The sequence below is a fragment of the Carica papaya genome, chromosome 8 (genome assembly GCF_054855325.1).
Source record: "Carica papaya isolate Zhongbai chromosome 8, ASM5485532v1, whole genome shotgun sequence".
Classification (NCBI taxonomy): Eukaryota; Viridiplantae; Streptophyta; class Magnoliopsida; order Brassicales; family Caricaceae; genus Carica; species Carica papaya.
The window spans coordinates 32,808,689-32,830,107 of record NC_142316.1 but is presented as its reverse complement, the minus strand read 5'-3'; the positions used below and the strand labels follow the sequence as shown (position 1 = coordinate 32,830,107).

The window sequence follows — 21,419 nt, the reverse complement described above, 5'->3', positions numbered from 1 at the left end:
ATTAGATAAAAAATTAGAATAATCGTTTTATTTTCCTTATTTTATAATTACTTTTCCTTTGATTTCATTTGAAAAAAATTCTTTTTTATTTTCTTCTCTGTTTTTTGTTTATTTATTTATTTATTCCTCTGGTTTCACCTGAACACAACGAAGGTAGAGTCGAGTAAACTGGCTCCGATTGAACATTCACCACCCAAGCAACTTTCCCTCCTCAATCACATCCCCCGCCATGGAGCAGCAACAAACCCCAACCCCCTCTGCCGCCGGTGAAGCACCGCCTCCACCACCATCGCAACAGCAACAGGCACCAATCGCCAATACCTCCGCTCCCGCCGCAACTGCAGTTACTATTCCATCTCCCTCCTCTGCAACTTCCTCATCAACCTCTCCTATCCAAAACAATAACCCTAACCCTAACCCTAACCCTAACCCTAACCCGCTTCAGACGAAAGCTTCGCCCTCCCCTTCAATCTCGACACCACAACCACAACAATCTCAAGCGCAACCCAGGCCATCGCCCTCCTTACTTTCTAGACCATGGCAACAGCACTCCACCTTTTCTCATTTCTCGTCCCCTCTGGCTTCTGCCTCTTCTTCTTCTTCATCTCCTTCGGTTTCATCGCCGCAATCGCCTTCTCTTTCTGCTCCGCAGAGGGGCGGTATGGCCATTGGTGTGCCGGCAGCACAGCACCCGAGCCCTTCTCCTCCTAATTCGCAGCCATCTGCGTTTTCAGGTTCTTTTGGGCAGCAGTTCGGCGGGCTGGGCCGAAGTGGAGTCAATGTGCCCGAATCCGCGTCTAATGCCAACGTTTCTCAGGTGAGGTTTTCTGTTTCTTCGTTTAAGGGGGAAACAGAGAGAATGAAAAAAGCGATCGTTAGTTTTTAGGTTTTTATTCTGGTATATTTTTCCGTGCGAATGGAAGGGGGAGTTGGCATGTGTAAGCTTTTTGCTGTCACTACGCTGATCATGCGAACATGGAGTGGGGTTCGTGTGAAGGCATTTTATGTTTTCTTGTTGATTGGAATTTTTCTTTAAACTGTTTCAGCCAAGGCCGATGCAAGGAATACAGGGAATGGGAATGATGGGAACGCTGGGTTCCAGTTCTCAAATGCGACCAGGTGGAATTTCAGCTCACCATCAACAGAGACCTGTTCAATCAACTCTTAGACCGCCCTCTTCACCAACTAGTCAGCCTTCTGGTACCCAAGTCAGTACCTGGTTGTTGGATTCGTTGTTTTTCTCACCTTTTCTTTCTCTATTGGTTTAGAAATTTGGATTTGTAAATGTAAGATCTTACGCATTGCAGTTTCACCATCTTTAGGAACTTTAGCTCGTAGGCCAACTGTTACAACGTAGTGTAGCCATGAGATTTGTGTAAGTCTTAGGTTCATGTCCTGGTTGAACTCATTTGGTCCATGTTCTGGTTGAACCCATTTTGAAGTCTGAAAGGTCTCCCAAAATTAGTTGTTTAAAAGAAAGCATTTTTTTGTTTTGTTTTATTACCTATGCTGAATCTTCTAATAGAAGAAACATGGATTTGAGGCTTCATGGAAATTATGTAGAATTAGAACTCTTAAGCTCCAAATAATGAAAAGAAAGTCATGTTACAATTAGATGTTTCATTTCTTGTTTCGTTTCACATGAAATATGATTGTTTGAGTTACTACCTGTTTGGCTGGGTTTCTGTTTTATGTTGTTAAAAAGAAAAGCTTGGCCAGAAACTAAAATATAAAAGTGCCTTTAGGTAAATCAGAGGCTAGAAAGAGATATTTTTTCTGGGAAATGGCTGGTGCTGTTTGAGGTGAATAATTTTTTTGAAATAAGAAGTGTAAGGTATGATATTCACAAGGTGCTAAGGGGATACCACTCATTTACAAAAATTTATAATTGTGTTAAAATATCAATGACTTCTCCAAAATCTTCCTTACTATAAATGTCATGCCCCAAAATCAAGGATCCAAAAAAATAAAACCATCTATCCATGATCTTAAACATCTCACCTTCGATACCCTCAAAAACGATACTATTCATTTCTTTACATAAAACTCAAAAAATAGTAAGTGGAATAAGCTTTACAAATTGTTTTTTATTATATAACCCTTCCCAGACCCAAATCTCATCCCTCACCAAACCCACCATAACCCAATTAATCTTTAACAGGCCGTAGATCATTGTCCCTAGTTCGTAGGCCATTGGACACTATAGGAGAATATGATTGCATGATTCAGCAGCTTTCTTGCACCAGTAGCACCCATTCACCATTATTTGGTCTCTTGTCATTACCTCTTCAATTGTCAAAATGCATTTACAACTCGCCTTGCAGGAAAAAAAAAGCGACCCTTGGAGGGGCCTTTACTTTCCATATCTGGTAAGTCGGGGGGATTAGAAACCCCATCTTGCCCTCTACCCACCAAATGATTATAATAAGACTTGACCGTGAATTCCCCATTTTGTTTCAGTTTCCATACTTTCTAGTCCATTTTTTCATTAACATGCACCGGGGATATAAGCTATCGTATAGCTTTATATTCTTCTACTTTCCAGTTATTCAGGTTCCTGTTCACATTCACAATCCATTCTCTGTTACTATTATTTTCTCCGTATGCATCCTCCATAAACATATTCTTTAATTGTGCAATGGCATATATCCTCGGGAACTGTCTCTTGAGGCTGCCACCATCAGCCCACCCATCCAACCAAAACCAGATTTTGTTACCCTTGCCTAACCTCCAACTAATGCACTCTTGGATTTTATGCCGGTCCATCAGAATTCTCCTCCAAAGTCCCAAACCATGCGGTCTCACCCCATATCTCCTGGCTCCTCCGTCATCACACATTCCTCACTGGGCCTCAATAACACTTTTCCACATTCTATTCTCCTCCTCCCTGTTTTGAAGTGAATAATATTTGAATGAGTATATTTATTAACTTCATATTTTGTTAATTAATAATTTTTAAATAAAAATATGATATTAATTCATTAATTCGGCTTTATATCTATTATAAATGATTTAAATAGTGATTATTTCAATGTGAAATAATAATTTAAAATTAACATTTATGTTGAATGAAATAAATAAATTGAATAAACTAAAATAAATATTTTTAAATAATTTAAATTATTAGAATAATTTGTAGAAAAAATAATATGTAGGTAATTATAATAAATATTTTTTTTACTATTATATACTTTTTATCATTTCGATATTTATTATTAATTTTACAACTAAATTAATTAACTATAATACCGTGTTTCATATTGAAAGCACTTTCTACAGCAAGTTTTGCTGAAATACTATACTGTTTTTTACCTTAAAGTTGCTTCTACTTGAAGTCAATAATGAAGTACTTTTACCAGCTTAGAGCATAGGCACCGGTCATACAAACAAATGCTTAGTCAAGTTATTTTGCTCTTGATTTAGGATTTAGGAATAACACGAATATGAAGCCAAATCATTTTGAAAATGTGGTCATTTTGCAGGCTGAGTGATCATTTGAATTGGTCTAGTACTTGATGAATTTTCTCTTAGCTGTCTCCTCGCCATTGTGCATTATAGGAAATTGGTTACGAAAATTCTTATCACCTAGTACTTGATGAGTGACAGTTTGAATTGATGTTTGTTGTTTAGTTTACTAATTGTTCTCTGCTGCACAGAATTTCCAAGGCCACAGCCTTTTGAGAGTCTCATCTGTAGGTTCCCCTGCCTCCTCAGCACCAAATATGCAGTCCCTTAATCAACCATGGTTGTCATCTGGAGCACAAGGAAAACCTCCTCTGCCACCACCATCACTTAGGCTGCAGATGAACTCACCATCAATCCAGCCAAGGTCACATACTCCTCAGCAACATCATTCCTTGCCCCCAGCTTCACAGGCACAACAACAGCACATGTCATCTGCACAGCCGCAACAAAATCTTCCTTCGCATCAGCCTCAAGAACATTTTGGGCAACAATTACCGTCAAGAACCCCACAAACTTCGCCACTTCAACAACAGGTTATGAGAGTACAAGGTTCTGCCAGTCAAAAGCCTTCATCTCTTGCCATTTCTCAGCCTAACCCACTCCAGCCAGCAGCGCTAAGTAAATCAGCTATTGCAGAGAGTAATGATTCTGGTGGTCGCATTCTCAGCAAAAGAAGCATTCATGAGCTAGTTAGCCAGGTGCTGAAACTTGGGTCCTCTCAATATTTACTTTAATGCTTCAGGGCTTATTTCCGAACAACAAAGAAATAGAGTTCTTGTTCTTATGATCAGGTTATAGTATTCCTTAAGAATGAAATATGAGATATTTATACTTTAAAACCATAAAATGATGTGTCTCATCATGAAAGGGTATTAAGTGATAGTGGAATGAAAGGGTATTAAGTGATAGTGGAAGTGTAGTTATTAAGGAGACATCATGACTGGTTGCATGCTTGAATAATTTGTACCTTGTCTAGTTATGGTAGCAAAAGTTGCACAAAACTTTTTCGTAGTTTCATTTTGTTAGAAATTTCTGAAGGTTTATCAAAGAAGAAATGGAAAAATGGTAAGATAGACACAATAGCAGGAAATTATAATATAGTACTTGTGGGATTTTCGGAATTTTCTCTTTTTTGTTATTCTTCTGTTGTAACCAAGTGGAGCGTACCCCAGAAGCACGTATAGTGTAAAATTGGAGGGAAGAAGATTAACAAGGTTTTAAATTTTAAATTCAAATTTCTCACACTTAGACTCGTTTCTCCTCTCCTCTCGTTCTCTCTCTCCCCCCCCAACCAAAAAAAGCCCTTTTGACTATGAAAATCTTCTCTTGGAAGAATTAGCCCAGTAGCATATGACTAAAGCTCTTGACAAATTAGTATCAAAGTAGTTGGAGTTTGGTGAACCTTATGCTTTCTATGGTGTCAATGATAAGAGCCAGAGGAATTGGTTGCTAAGGAACATCATAATATGCAACAAATGGAAGACTCAATGAAGGAAGTCGATCAACAACATGATAGAGGTTTGTGAACTACAATAGCAAACCAAACAACAATTTGATCGAATAATAGAGATGATGTGGTGGGGGATGTCGAATCCCCCACCTATCGAGTTGAACAACCGGGTGAATTACAGATCACCAATTGTTGTGGCTATGCAGGTATTTTTCCTACTCCAATTTCTCACGTAGTTGGAGAAAATAACTACTCCTTGCACACTTGAACTACAAGAAGCTCTCAAGTGGCATTACTGAAGGTGAGATTCCTCTGTTCGGAAGGTATTAACCCTAGAGCTTGGGTTGGAAATTGTGATAAGTACTTCTTAGTACACGATACTCCTGATGGCCAGAAGGTGGAGGTTGCCTCACTCTTTTTAGGAGAAGTGGCGGATATATGATACCAAAGATGGTTGGCCTGAAACGAAAACCTCAAATGGGAAGTTCTCGTTGAGGAATTATGCCACCAGTTTGGGAGGCTGATCTGAAAGACTTCATCGAAGGGTTCAACAAATTGGAGCAGCGAGGACCAGTCCTGGACATTCAAGAGCAATTCAAATATTATCAAGCCCAAGTGATAACCGACAATCCGTCACTCTTTGAGAGGTTTTCTATCTCGAGCTTCATCAGCGCACTCATGTCCTTCTATAAGAACAATCTATAAAATTAAGATGTCCCAGAGTGCTTATTTTGTAGGATGGACCTCCCAGAATTATGTGTTGGAAGAAAATTCTAGAATTCAGATAACTAGTGAAGGGGACCGTTGTTTGTCTTCTGCTCCAAAGGATTCATGGAAGGATAAAGAAGGACGCATCCAGTTGCCTCTTGTTATACGTGCAGTCACAGATAATTCCTTGATCATTGCTGCAAACCAAAAATTGTGATGGTTGTGGAAGAACTGGTGGATGACACGGGGGAAGTATGACTCGCCATAGGTGGAGCAAAATCCGGAGGAGGAAACTATGGGTATGTTATCTTTACAAGCTATTGAAGGTGTTTCAGTTGGCAACACATTGAAAATTAGAGGCCTCCTGGAAGATAGTATGTTCATCCTTCTGGATAGTGGCCGTTCACATTCATTCCTCGATGGGAATGCCATGAAATGGGTTAAGCATAAGGTGGTAGGAAAAAGGGCTTTCACTGTTATGGTGGCCAACGGCCAAAAAGTCTTTAGCAATATAAAATGTCCTGAAGTTTCATGGATCATGCAAGGTTATAGTTTCTGTTACAATTTTCAGGTCATTGAACTAGGAGGATATAATATAATATTGGAGATCAATTGAATGAAGCAATTTGGGTCCATAATTTTTGAGTTTGCCAACTGTGTAGTTAAATTCCATTATGGGGACTTACTAAATTGTCCTTGATGGAACTTGAAAATAGGGTAAGCTAACAATGCTCACAAGCTCAGAAGCTGTTAGAGCAACAACAATCAATCGAAGATAGAGCTATTTTCTTGATTGTGGAAACTCATACTAGGGTGCAGAGTTGGCAAAGACACAGAATGGACGACTAGAGGTCCTATTGGAAAGATATGAAGATATTTTTGCTGAACCGAGGCCTATCTCCTCCTAGAGCCTTCGATCATGCAATAACGTTGGTCAAGGAAGGAGCCACAGTTAATGAGCACAATTACTTCCAAAAGAAAATGAGAGAGGCATATTAACAAGATGCTAGAGGACTCAATCATTCAACCCAATCACAACCATTTCTCCTCACTGGTGTTGTTGGTTAAGAAGAAAGATGAGACATGGCATTTTTGTATGGATTGCAGGGAGCTGAATTCCCTAACAGCAAAAGCAAAATACCCTATTCCTATTAATGATGATTATTGGATGAGTTATGCGGGGCTTTTGTCTTCTCTAAGATTGATCTTAAAGCTGAATATCACCAAATAAGGATGAAGGATGAAGACATTTATAAGACTACTTTTAGAACCCACCAGAGTCACTATGAGTTTGAGGTGATTTTTTTCAAGCTCACCGGCATGCCTGCAACTTTTCAAGCCCTCATGAACCTTCCAGAACTCCCTACGGAACTATGGTGGTGTTTTTTCGATGATATCTTGTTGTACAATGTGAATGAATAGGAACACTTCAAATAGCTAGAGGTAGTGTTGGCAACCCTCCACGTGAATCAACTGTATGCCAAGTGGTCGAAATGTAACTTCATACAGTTAGAGCTAGAGTACCTCGGCCATGTTATTTCACAACATGGAATGAAAATAGACCTCAATAAAAGTGAAACTATGCTTAGCTAGCCCTGACCACATACATTGAAGGCACTCTGTGGGTTCTTGGGACTAACAGGCCACCGTAGAAAATTTATTAAGAATTATGAGATCATTACTAAGCCTCTCACTGATCCACTGAAGAAAGGGGCTTCCCAATGGAGCCCAGAACCGACTGATGCCTTCCAACGGCTTAAAAAGGCTATGACAACTAGCCCAACACTTAAGCTACCTCAGTTTGATGAACCCTTTATAATGGACGTAGACGCGAGGGACAAGGGCATCAGAGCAAAGATTATGTAGGGAGGTGGAGCCATAGCCTTCATTTGTGGAGCATTGAATCACTATAATCAAGCAAAATCAATCTATGAGAAGGAATTAATGATAGTTCTCTATTTGTGGCCAAGTGACACCGCTACTTGGAAGGAACTCATTTCATAATCAATACCAACTAGAAAAGCCTCAGATATCTTCTGGATCAGCTAGTTCCTTCCATGATTTAGAAGGGAGTAATCAAAATGCTCAGCCTAAATACACAATTCAATATAGACTAGGAACCTCCAATGTGGTGGTTGATGCACTGGCTAGGTAGAGACTGGGGCCAGAGGAAGTGGAGACCTTGTCCACTGTAAAGCAACCATAGCTTAGTTACCCAAAGTTCTAAACAATTACTAGGACGACCCTCTATTAACTCATTACTGGAAGAGCTGCTTGTGTCTTTAGACAATTGGCCACGTTTCAAATTGAACAAGGATATTTTCCGCTACAAGGGTAAACTGGTCATTGGCAACAACAAGGAATTGGAGACAAAATCTTATACCAATTCCATAACTCAGCTGTGGAAGGTCACTTGGGCATTAAGGCCACTTATGAGGGCCTCAACCAACACTCTTGTTGGACAGACCTTAAGCAGCAAGTAGTTAAGTGGATACAACGATGCGAGGTGTGTCAAAGATGGAAGATAGAAAGAGTGCCTTTACCCAGGTTACTACAACTTACTAACGGCCTCACAAGCCTCACTTCTTTTTGAACCTCATTGAGCAGCTCCTAAAATCCGAGCCAAAAGCACTATCTTGGTGGTCATTGATTGTTTCACTAAACATGGGCATTTATTCCCTTGTGCCACCCTTTTGGCAGCACAAGAAGTAGCCCGACTTTATATGGACACTGTCTGCAAACTACACGAAGTGCCGCCAGTATTGGTTTCAGATAGGAACAAGTTATTCAGTAATCTCCTTTGGAAGGAATTAATGAAAGCATTGGGAATACAATTGCATTTCAGTTCGGTCTCCCATTCCCAAGCAGATGGTCAAACAGCACGACTCAACCAGTGCTTGGAGATGTACTGCAAATGTATGGTGCATCACCAACCCAGAACGTGGGCAAGATGGCCTATCCTCTGTTGAGTGGTAGTACGATACAACCTACCACTCTAGCTTGAAGATGACCCCTTTCCAAGCTTTATGGGTGTTTTATACACTGTGTACACTGTGTACTTACAAGTCAACCCGATGATCCGCTAGCACTTACTACAGGCTCAATCCTGCACAAAGCAGTATGCGGACACTCATCAGACTGAAATAAGTTTTCAGAAGCAGGATCTAGTATTGCACAAGTTGCAGCCTTATAAGCGGGGATCAGTGAGTGGGGAAAGCCATTCCAGGTTGTTTCCATGCTTTTATGGCCTTTTTGAAGTTTTACAGAGGCTTGGCCAGGTAGCCTACAAACTTAAGCTGCTACCCACTTCACGTAGGATACCTAGTCTTCCATGTTTCACAACTGAAGAAGTATGTAGCTGGGAAAGAAGTCCGAGTGGATGAGCTACCTGAAGTAAGTTGAGAAGGACTTGTCAGTGTGCGACCAAAAAGAAAACTTCATGAAAGGAAAATCCTTCGTGATGGTAAGGAAGTGGATCAAGTGTTGATATACTAGGCTGGTACTATACAAGAAGACTGTACCTGGGAAAATCTAGAAGATATGCATAAACAATTTCCCAATCTCAACCTTAGGAATAAGGTTGTTGTTCGAGGGGAAGGTGTTGTAAGGAAACTGCTGAAGGTGTATCAAAGATGAAAGGGCAAAATGGTAACATAGACACATGGGAATAGCAGGATATTTTAATACAGTAATTGGTGGTTTTTTCGGAATTTTCTTTTTTCTGTTATAACCAAGTGGAGCGTAGTCTACAAGCATATATAGTGTAAAATCGGAGGGAAGAAGAATAACAAGATTCTGAATTCAAATTCCTCACACCCATACTCTCATTTCTCCTCTCCCCTCCTCTCTCTCTCTCTCTCTCTCTCTCTCTCTCTCTCTCTCTCTCTCTCTTCCCAAAGCCCTCTTGACTCTAAATTCTTCTCTTAATTCTCTTGGAAGGGATTAGCCAAGAGCATATGACTAAAGCTCTTGACACATTTCTATTGTACCAACTGATGCTTAGTTCTTATCAGTGCTATTCTTCGGGAAAATAGCATGAATATGACCCAATTTGCCTTCATCTAATGGGCATCCTGATGTTTTTACAAAAAGGTTCTGGATCATTTTGCATAGTCTGTGCTGATCTCGTCCTTATGGAAAATTACTGCCAGATCTAGGAGCTCTGCTCTCTATAATGCTGGAGCACAGAGTGGTTAGGTTGTATTACTATTTTTTTATCAAGTTTATTGCTTTAGAAGGACAATAAATTATATAAATGGGAGAAAATCTGCAAGAAAATGTATGTCAGATGCAATATTTGAAATTTAACAAGCTATATTATAAGTTCAGTCTGACCATTTCGTCCACCTTAACTGCTTTTTCCCAGTGTGAGGTTTCAGGACTTTCCCCTCTACCCTTCGGTTTCTTCACATTTGACTCGTTTATCTTTCTACAGATTGATCCATCAGAGAAGTTGGATGCAGAAGTTGAAGACATTCTTGTGGATATTGCGGAAGATTTTGTGGATTCTGTGAGTATTTCAATATACTTATCATGAGCAACATAAAATACTATGCATATACATAAAAGTTTCAGAGTCATCTTTATGGAGGACACTTGACTGGATAAAGTTCCTGCTAAGTTATTTGGACAATTTTCAATGAGCATTCACATCATAGCTTGTCTATCCGGAAAATATTTAGATTTTTTTACATATTATTCTCAACTTTGTGCTCTACAGCTTTTCTCTTGCTGAAGATTGTAAATAATGTCTTGTAGAATGTTCCCCAAGAAATGAAGAATTTCTGTTTAGCCATAGGTACTTGGTACAAGACTTGGAAAAAACAAGGACAATTGGATAAAATTCTGCGATTATGTTGTCTTTAATTTTTCTTGTTTGTTCCATGGAACAGGAGTCTTTAGAGACATTCGCACCCCAGAAATGATTCTCCAGTAGAACTTCTTACTATTTTCATAATTGTTCTAGTTTCTCTTGTATGATTTTGTGATTGTTGCTGATGTCAGGCCTGGTTTACTTATTTTCTAATCAGATTACTACATTTGGTTGCTCATTAGCCAAGCATCGGAAATCAGATACACTAGAGGCAAAGGACATACTTTTACATCTTGGTGAGTTTTTCTGGAAAATCCGTCATGGTTTTGTTCTTTCTTTTTGTGCTTAGGGTGCCTAAATTATATTAATCACTTGCCTTCGTCCAGAAAGAAACTGGAATATGTCGCTTCCTGGCTTTGGTGGTGATGAAATTAAGACATACAGAAAACCAGTAAGAATTTTTAAATTGACTGAAATTCTTGTCTTAAATTGTGTAATGTAGTTGTGCAGTTCTCTTCGTAACCACATTGTTTAGATTTCATAGTCATAGAACATGTTCTCGTTTTTAGTTTCCTAACTTTGATGGCTATTTCATCTGATATTTTTGCAGCATGTAACTGACATTCACAAGGAGAGACTTGCAGTGGTAAGTTTCGATTTTTTAGTATCCTCCACTTGCCAGAAAAGATAGAACCTGAATATCTTTGCAGACATGTCTGTTCATTCCCGCAAATATTTGTTCCTTAATTTAGTGGAACTGGTGTTATTGGATCAGATGAAAAATCCAATCAACTTCATTGTCTTTTCATTTTAGAAAGTTTGAAAGTTAAAACTTTTCTACTCATGAAATTCTCATGTTCATGCGTATCTGGTCTATCTTTTTCTTTTTTTTGTCAGATAAAGAAGTCGATTATTGCAGCAGAGGTTACCAATACTAAGAACTTTGTTGGACAAGGTGTTACAAATGTAAAGGGTAACCTGGCAAAGGCACCTGTAAATATTATTGGCTCCCCAAACTTTAAAGCACGTGAAGTTACATAAGACCTACCCTTTCTCACAGTACCAGAATGAAGAAGCTTCTTGCTGAGGTATGCTACATTATTGACTTTTGTGGATTACATATATTTATTCGTGCAAAGTATCTAACTAAGAAATGATTTTTAGTAATAGACCCTAGTGATTTGATTATTGATGTGCCTTGTATTTTTTGTTAAAGAGTGATTGGCTCTTGACCTACCTCCTTGAAAGGTCTCCTGAACCAGGTTGAGGCGAGAACCGGTCTCGCGATCTGTAGATCCTTTGATCAAAGTGAGCGATGGCCAAAATGATAACCCTTGATTATATTGCACTTTGAGATTCTTTGTGAGGGTTTGCAGTCCCATGATATTTTCTTGAAAGTATTACTAAGATACATGTGGATCTTTCATGCATTGCTAAAACATTAGAGGTTGTTGCATTTATTTAAAGAAACTTGCTTAAACAAAAGGGTTGAAGTTTCTTCTGTTGTTTGAAATATCTCAGTTCTTCAATTTTACGCAGGTAAAAGTTTTTGAGAGTCAAAATTCGGAGTCATGTCTTTGGATAGAAAATCATCAAATTGGATATCTTGTATGTATGTTTATGATGCCACCTTGGAGTAAGGCTAGAGATAATCTAAAGATCGTCTCAAAAAGGATACTTCCGGTCCTGTGGCTTGCAACTTTTTCTGCTGTGTGCGTGGAGCAACCTTTAATGTAGAGGCAAAATCTCATCCTTACACCCGTTTTGAAGCTGTATACCTGCGGAAAGCTACTGATAAGATAGATTTTCTTTTCTGTACATATCTTGCGGCAATAGTCCTGAAGCCTTTACTATTTTGATGGAATGATGGCGATTAGTGTTAAAGAAACAGACTGACATGAGGCCATTTTTGACATGAGGCCTTGGTTCCGTCCATCTTGTAATTGAACAGTATCATATAGTTTGTATTCAGCCTCTGGGTTAGAGTGTGTGTGATTTTACCGTGTGACTTCTCTGTTAGCAACATTAACGAAGTACAAAATGCAGAATCGGAGATATTTTGAGTAAATTTTACAGCGAAGAAAATTATGTCAAAGCTATAGATTTACCAAATGTGATTTGGGTTTGTTGCAGCTAATCTTATTGCAGTGTGATCATATAATGCGAAGTTAAATATTTTTTAAAGTTGATTAAAATACTCGTGCTGATAGGATTCATTGACGTTCTTTCCTGATCTGGTTCAGGCTTCTGCTCTGACTTCGCCCATGTGCATGCTGCATTTGATGGCTTACTCTGAAGTTGATCAACATGTGAAGTAACATGCGACTGTTTGCTGTTAACATCACAAATAAATCTATTTTTAACATAATTTTTCTTCAAACCTGCTAAGTAGTTATCTTCGCTTGCGTCTTTAAAATATCATATTATAGACTGCGACAAGTTGTTGGATCACTTCTTTGTTGACAAATCAATAATGTAGGCTTATTATATATAGTCTTAATTCATACGTGGGAGTGGAATCTTTTTACGTGCTTTTTCCTTTAAAAAAATTATAATTATATTTATATATGTATATATATGTTGGTGTATCAAATGGGAAACTTGATAGAAACTTCAAATTTTTTAATTGCACGGTTTTGTCAACTCAAAAAATCAAATACTTTGCTTTTGTTTTTGAAATTTGCATGAAATTATCAAAATTTTTTAGACTAATAAATTTATAATTTGTCTAATTTAGACTTTCATATGTTCAGTTTACAATTATATATTTTTTAAAACAATTTTGATTTTATGTGAAACGATACAAAACATCATAATATCAAATAATATCAAGTTATCCATGCCCGCATGAATTGTGCCGCATGAGAAGAGTAGGTATTTACATTTAATTTAATGGAATTGATGTTTAAATTTAATTCTCTATGTGTTTGATTTATAATAAAGATTTATATAAAATTATAAAATATATAAAATGTGTTGAAAAATATTAAAAAAATAAAGGTTATAATTATGCATGACAATATATTATTTTTGGCTAGTTGCCGTGCATACATGACTTTGCTTTTAGATATGAGTCATATATTATATATATATATATATTTATTTATTAGTAAATGAGTCATGTTTTTTATATATGGTGAACCAAACTTGGACTTTTATCATTTATCGGTCACCATTGCCATTAATTACCATAAAAGATAACTATTGGGTTACTTGACTTTGAGATATTTGAATTAATTTATTATTTTAATATAACAATACATGTATGCATAGTTTTCAAATATTAAACTATATAATTGAAAATTTCTATATTCCTCCAAAAATTTAAGTATTTCCACAATAAGCAACAGGATATAAACACACACACACACACACACACACATATATATCCCATTTTAATTGCTCAGCACAAAAGAGTTTTTGGAATCATTTAAAGAGTGTACATAATTAATTAATTAATTTTATGCACTTACAATTATATTTTTATGATATTATATACAAAAATCAAAGTCGTTAAAATAAATAATTCATTTCGTTATTAAGTCAATATTTTATTTAATTTATCAGAAACATGATATATAATTTAAGGAGTAATATATCAAAAAATCATTATACTATTTATACAAATTTTAATAAATTATGTAGTTTTTTATTAATTATTTTAATAAAAAAAACTTAAATAACACATAATTTTTTTATTTAAATATATTAAATTAAATTTAATTACTATCGTAAAGAAACAAAAAGATTAGGATTAAGAGTATACGGTCAGATCATAACTAAACTTGTTACCACCTTCCATATTTCTCTATTCTTCAGTTGCCCGTCGTAATCAACAAAAGCTATTCTTTTGTTTATTATAAACTACTAATTAAATCTCCCGAAAGTACTCGTGAGAGGAAAAGTTGGCAAATTAAGGAAACTAAAACGTGAGTCATATTCCAATGAGCCGTCACCTTATTATTATTTTTTAAAAAAATAAAAAAGCTTCACACAAAAAAAAACAGTAGATTTTTAGTTACTTATTATTAGTTTATAAAATTAAAATAGATACCCACCTTTGCGATTTTATCACTATTCGTGTGACACGTGGAAATATTTGATTGGTCCAAATAAACCGGAGGTTTTAAATATTTTTTTTAAAAAAAGAGGATTTGCTCATATATTTGTTCGCATAGATAAGTCTTTGTTCGCAGGCGGGCAGCTCAGCTCTGAATCAGCGTCCCCCCATCCCTTCGCTCCCGACAAAAGTAAATCCTTGTTTGAAATGATTTAAGTGTTATATATGTAAATATGCGGGTATATGCGCACGCGTATATATCCATATATATCTGTGTATGTATAGTTGGATGCTATTGTGTGCAGTTCTTCTTCTGATTGTGCTTTCGCTGTCCTGAAATCTCTGGTAGGTAAGATGGAAAACTGTCACGGGGAGGTTGTGGATGGACACAACGGCGCGGTATTTGAGTCCTTGGCTAAGCGTGAGAAGCTCATTATCGATACTGATCCTGGGATCGGTGAGCAGTCTCCTCCTTTTCATTTATTTCTGTTTGGTTGTTAAGAAAATGAGGGAAAAAAACAAGGTGCGGAGACCGTTCCTGTGCGAGGTTTTTTTTTTTTTTTTCGTTACTTTATTGGCTTCAAAATGAAGCATTATGCTCTGTGTTTTTTGAGTTTTACATGCATGTTACTGCAGAAGTTTTTGAATCTTCGTAATGGAGTGTGATTTTTCGGTTCATTGATTTCTTTCATTCAGTTCAGAAATTTTGGGATTAAGGAAAAAAAAAATTAGAATGAGGAACTCCCAAACAGGCTGAGGATAGAGGAGATTGATATATTTAACTTCGGTGGTGGATTCATGCTAATCTTGAATGGTTCCTTAAGGCTTAAGTTGTGAAAATGAAAACAGAGATGAGTAAAAGATCGTTACTGATGGCACCGTGGGAAACTCTGTCATTAGGTTAAGTGATCTAGGACAAATCATGTTCGTTTATCTACTTTGGAATTTGAGGATAACCTAAACTAGTTATCACATCTAAGATTTAATTACATCACATTACTCAGTATTGAGAAATTCTTAAAATATTTTATTAGATAATTGATCTTAAAGGAAATCACAAAGGTACTTATAGAATGCCAAGTAATTATTTCACGAGTAGAATTAGATTAAGAAATACTAATGCTAATAAAGGTACAAATATTACTGTTTATTATTATAGAAAACAAAACTTAAATAAACTGAAGAACATAAAAATAATTTATAATATAATTCTTAAGTATTAAATTATTACCATGTCTATGAGCCCATCAATTCTATTCGAGTTACGAAAGCTTGCTTCCCTTGAGTTGGTATAATAGGACATAGCGTGCATATGGTATCATGCCTCTCGAGGTCAGCTTCTATGATCTAAACATAATCAATTTGAGGAAAGTCTTTTCCCTTCACTAGAAACTTGTGATAAGCGACACTCATTGCAGTTAATACTTGGTAGTCAACAATATCTTCTATCTTGTCCTTTAGGTTTGTGGTGACTGGTAAGAAATAAGGAAAATCATCATGAGAAACAATAGTGTAAAATCCTTGATATAAAGTCAAATATCAGGATTAATTTTGCTGACAATCCTCTTCTTTTTTGTGAGCTGAATGACATTGCTTGATGAATGTATATTTCAAAAAAAATGCTTTGAGGAATGCGAGGTGTGTGTTGCTATGTTTTGAAGCTGTTTTGTGCCGTATGATTAATTTGGCAAAGTCTGAGCTAGTGATGGTTGGAGATGATTGGAGGGGCTTCCCAAATGGTAGATCTATTGGAGTGCAAGAAAGTCAACCTTTTTATGCTCTTGGGGGGAGGGGGGCAAATTTGAGGAGATAGCTACTCGGGATTCTTTAGTGGTTAGAATGAAGTGGAGATGATTGGGGGGAATGGGGCTTCTATTTAATGGGGGAGGGAGGTTGACTTTTATCAAAAGCACTTTAGCGAGTATTTCGGTCTATCTGATGTCCTTGAATATGATTCAATCCAAGGTGACTAACGAATTGGAGAGTATTCACTACAATCCTTTGAGGCGATATTGTTAGGAGAAAATATCATATGATGGTTTGGAAAATGGTAAACAACCAATAAAATGGAGTGGTCTAGGGTTGAGATCTTTAACGAGGTTTAATAGAGCTCTTCATAGTAGATATTCATGAGGGAGTAAGCAAGTCTCTAGAGAAGGGTCATTGAGTTGAGATATGGGATGGAAGACATGGGTTGATTTTCTTAATTCCTGAAGCATATTGGGTGGGATCATTGAAGAAAATGTGTTTGGCGAGAGGTGATTCTCAAGATTGTATAAAATGGAAGGTGGGGATGAGGGAGTGAGATTTTAGAAAGGTAAGTGGAATGGAGGAGGGCCTTAGCTTGACAGGATCCTAAGATTTTTGTTGTTGCTTGCATAAGGATGCTGCTGCTAAGTAGTCTTTGGTGGGCACTCGTGGTGTGTTGAGTTGACAAAAACTTGAACCAGTTGGAAATTTCAGAACATGTGAAGTTATTGGAGTCTATTTCATTGATCAAGGTGGATTTTCTGATAGGAGACACACCTATATGGAAGCTGAACTCCTTGGATATTTTCACAGTGAGATTATATTATGGGTATTTGAGCGACTGCGGATGCAAGAGGAAGGACTTTCTGACTAGTCTTATTTGGAGGGTTAAGGGCACTCTAGGGATAACTTTTTTCTCCTGGGGGGTTGCTTGAGAATGCATTCTAACCTTGATAAGTTGATTAGGAGGGGGAATATTCCTGTGAATAAGTGCTACTTGTGCAAGAGGGATGCAGAATAATATAGTCATATTCTTTTGTGGTACCCATTTTAATTTGGAGTTTGGGGTTTGGTGTATGGCTTGCTGGGCATGAATTGGGTTGTTGCTTGTTTGTTTAAGGAGGAGCTTCGGACTTGGAAGGGCATCCGCAGTGATAAAAGGCTGGGCTTATCCCTCTGGCTACTTTTGAGTCATTTGGAAGGAAAGGAATGGGGTTTTTGAGAGTATAGAATCTAATTTTGACATGGTTACAAGGTTTTTGATTGAGGGTCAACTTGCAACAATCTAGGGACCTGATAGGTATTTTGATAAATTTGTTAATAGTTTGTATATGAGTTGCATCTGCTTGGTGCTTGTGATATAATTTATATCTTATTTCAAAAACAAAGAAGATATAAAGTCAAATCTTCAACATTGAGGACCTTACTCGGTTGAGAACATAAGCATTTGAGCTGATCTTCTTGAGAATTTCGTAAGAATCGATGTTTTTGGAGTGAAGTTTCTTACGAACTCCCTTTAACCTTCCAGATTTGATGCATGCCATAACCATACCTCCCTTATTAAAATACTAACTGATTTAGGACAGACTATGGTTAATTTATCTATTTAGTAATTTGAGAAAAACTTAGATATCACATCTTGGGTTCTTAAATATTATACCTAAAATTTAATTGAATCACATAAACATATACTGGGAAGTGCTTAAAATATGTTATTGAATAATTAAGTGATGATCTTAAAGGAGATAAGAAGTTGTTTATAGAGTGCTAAATAATCCTTTTTTAAATATGATTAGACTAAGAAATACTATTTCTAATAATATTAGCAAAACTAGTACTGACAGAGCTAGGAAAATAAACTGGAAAATATCAAAATAACTTGAATAGTATAATTCTTAAATAGTAAATTACTACTATGCCTATGGATCATCACTAAGGTTACTCAGTTACATATCCTGTTATGAGAAACTGATTATCTAGATTCTTGAATAATATAATTCTGATTTTTTTTGCTTGGTTGGACTGAAATGATTTTTGAACTTGATAGTGTGGTTGCCAAGTCTGGACTGTAATTCTCTCTGTAAATAACAGATGATAGCATGGCAATCTTGATGGCATTTCAAACTCCCGAGTTGGAGGTCGTGGGCTTGACAACGATTTTTGGTAATGTTACTTCAGAGGACGCCACTCGCAATGCCTTGCTTTTGGTATGTAAGCATATTAGTTACTTCTATTTTGTTTGCATTCATATATCCTAGATTGGTTTGTGCTTTTATGTTTAAGGAGTACTTCTGTGATCAATTCACATTTTTGATGTGTAAAAGGATAGTGTGAGATAGCAGGGTGTCCAGGTATTCCTGTAGCAGAGGGAAGTCCCGAGCCTCTAAAGGTAACTGTTTACATATATTGCTGCTTCTTTTCCTTCATCGGTTCTTAAATATTTTCTCTACTAAAAGCATATTTTAGGCAAGACATGGATTTCCTTTTTCTGCTAGTTTGTTTTCAGCTCCTAAATTATTTACTTCAGGAATAAACACCCAATTTTCAATTTGCAATTTTTCCCAAATTTCTTTTATCATCTAGTCAGTTTAAATCATTTTTAGGACCTCCTTGCTCTTGTTTTCACCGATCAGAAAACCTCTTAGTAAACATGAAACCCAGTGAATGAAATAAGACCTGGTAATTTTAAGGATTGAATTTATTACCGTTCAGTACCTTACCTTTGCTTTCTTACCTAAGATTGATGTTTCTTCGAAAGGGAGGGAAGCCCCGAGTTGCAGACTTTGTTCATGGTTCTGATGGAATGGGAGAGATATTTCTCCCTCCTCCAAAATTAAGGAAATCAGAGAAGAGTGCATCTGAATTTTTAGTTGATATGGTCTCTGCTCATCCTGGTGAAATTTCCATTCTTGCACTTGGGCCACTAACAAACTTGGCACTGGTAAGCTTTATTATTCTTTCCGTGAATCAGGACTTACCTGGAGATTCATATTTAATATCTAATATGATGATGATAACAGGCAATAAAAAGGGATAGTTCCTTCGCAAGCAAGGTGAAGAAAATTGTTGTCCTAGGGGGTTCCTTCTTTGCATCTGGAAATGTAAATCCAGCTGCTGAGGCAAATGTATGTGGCTAGTTCTTTTTCTTATGATTATTTTGTTAATAGATACCTGTGGCCTGCATAGTTCTTTCTCTGTGTTGCAGGTTTTTGATGAGTGTAGGAAGTAAATAAAATTTTAGCTTCAGTTTCTATTATAATAAAAGCTTCCAAAAAAAAAAAGATTTCATGTCTTGATCTGCATCTTTGGAAAAAGAAATAATTGAACTATACTCAATCAGACCTAGTACATATAAGTTTCTCTGTAAAAAGTTCTCTCTCTGTTTTGATGGATTTTTCTGATTGATTGTTTTGCTATCTTGGCCAAGCTTCTACTTATGCACTTATCTTGCTACTGTTGTTTGTTAGAAAGTCCCTATTTTTCATTTGTTCTTATACAAAGCACAAGAATCACGTGTAGTCTCTGGAGGAGGTCTGTCATGGTATCATGTTCTTTTACATTTTTTATGTTGAAAAAGTTCTGTGAGTCCAAAAAAAAAACCTCAAATTCCTGACGTTTCTTGCAAAATGTGACAACCTGCACTCCAATGCTTTCAACTGACTTGCAGATTTATGGAGATCCAGAAGCTGCAGATATTGTGTTTACATCTGGGGCAAATATTGTTGTTGTTGGGATAAACATTACAACACAATGCATGCTAACAGGTGGAGCCCCATATTCTCGCTTGTCATCTTTTTGTTTTCCTTTTATTTTTTATATCAGGTTTCTCTAGTTTGTGTTAGATCTCTTCATAATAGTCACATCTTCTGTGCATCAGATGCTAACCTGCTCGAGTTGAAGCAATCCAAGGGGAAGTATGCTAAATTCATATGTGATATGACCAAATTCTACAGAGATTTTCATGTGAAGTCTGATGGCGTATATGGTATGCCATGATTTAGAAGTCTGATTGCCTTGAATATAGATTTTCTTATAAGTACTTCCATTGTCTTTCCTTCTCATGGATTTGTGTTGAGCGCGAATGTGTAAACTATGAGACGTTTGGTTTCAGGGATTTTCCTTCACGACCCTGTCAGTTTTGTGGCAGTAGCTCGGCCTGATCTCTTCACGTACAAAAATGGGGTTGTTAGAGTTGAGACACAGGGCATTTGCTTGGGGCATACCTTGATGGACCAAGGACTAAAGAAGTATGTCAACTGCAAATCCTAAATCTTCATCATTATGATTGGCATTCTTCGTCTTACTAATTATCGTACTGATTATTAATGCAGATGGAATGGAAGCAACCCTTGGACTGGCTATTCCCCTATTTCAGTTGCTTGGACTGTTGATGTTAATGGAGTCCTTGATTATATTAATAGTCTGCTGATGAAACCATGAAAGTTGTCGAATTTCCTATCTATCCGGAAACATATAAAAAGAAATGAAAGTGGAAAAGCTTAAAACTAACATTGAATTCATGATTGCTTTTTCCCGGAGGTGTCAAAGGCTTCTAGTTTCTCATGCATTGTCGCTAATAAATTTCTCACGATTGGTTTGTACATTTTTCAACTTTATATGTGGGATGGTAATGAGTTTCTCATGCACAATTGTGGCATCCTTTTATTTCATCTAAGCAAAAGACGTCGGTATGATTCTGCGTGTTTTCTGTAAACTAGACATTGTTGAAATATGTGAATTTCACCCAAAAAGAAAAGTGTTGCTTCTTGAAACAGTATTTTTCAATTACTATTTCTCGTCGAGAGCAAATTTTTTCAAACTGTTAACCTACTCTGTTGGCAAACAAAAGGGAATTTAGATAAAATTGAGAACAAGGCGGTTAAGGAGGTTCTCCCGTACACATTTTCGCCACCCATCTGGATATATAATGTGATACAATCTCAAGAAACTGGTAACCTGTTCTCCAGGTCAATATCTTGTGAACCCAACTCTTCAAATTTGACATGTCACCTACTACCGGATGGTACTGAATATCTGTCTTATTGTTGAAGTGTCATTGAGATCAACTCTTATCACTTTCAAATCAAATTACCGCCTTTCAGACTCAAAGCAAAAGTTCTTCTCTTCTTTCCAATTTAAAATGTTTCTGACCATTTCAATATCCACTAAAGAAA

General features: G+C 36.8%; 2 protein-coding genes across 4 annotated transcripts; both read left to right on the top strand.

Annotated features, from left to right (window-relative positions):
* The first annotated feature begins 112 nt into the window (after positions 1–112).
* TAF12 (TBP-associated factor 12) lies at positions 113–12,504 on the top strand. 3 transcript variants are annotated; one of them, XM_088210185.1, is made up of 9 exons: positions 114–817; positions 1,047–1,208; positions 3,657–4,163; positions 10,059–10,133; positions 10,654–10,732; positions 10,823–10,887; positions 11,047–11,082; positions 11,334–11,524; positions 11,958–12,504. In XM_088210185.1, exons 1-8 carry the CDS (start codon positions 230–232, stop codon positions 11,475–11,477), a joined length of 1,656 nt encoding a protein of 551 aa, XP_088066311.1. In that variant the 5' UTR covers positions 114–229; the 3' UTR covers positions 11,478–11,524; positions 11,958–12,504. The 3 variants fall into 3 exon arrangements, with proteins under 3 accessions (XP_088066312.1, XP_088066311.1, XP_088066310.1); XM_088210184.1 differs by having other exon boundaries at positions 115–817; positions 11,976–12,504; XM_088210186.1 differs by lacking the exon at positions 11,958–12,504 and having other exon boundaries at positions 113–817; positions 10,827–10,887; positions 11,334–11,504.
* A 2,078-nt stretch (positions 12,505–14,582) lies between these two features.
* On the top strand, positions 14,583–20,894 carry URH1 (uridine-ribohydrolase 1). Its single transcript, XM_022053128.2, has 10 exons — positions 14,583–14,686; positions 14,846–14,953; positions 18,337–18,452; positions 18,575–18,634; positions 19,004–19,186; positions 19,266–19,370; positions 19,913–20,009; positions 20,123–20,230; positions 20,357–20,492; positions 20,577–20,894. The coding sequence occupies exons 2-10, from the start codon at positions 14,851–14,853 to the stop codon at positions 20,683–20,685; spliced, it is 1,017 nt and encodes a 338-aa protein (XP_021908820.1). The 5' UTR covers positions 14,583–14,686; positions 14,846–14,850; the 3' UTR covers positions 20,686–20,894.
* The last annotated feature ends 525 nt before the right edge of the window (positions 20,895–21,419 follow it).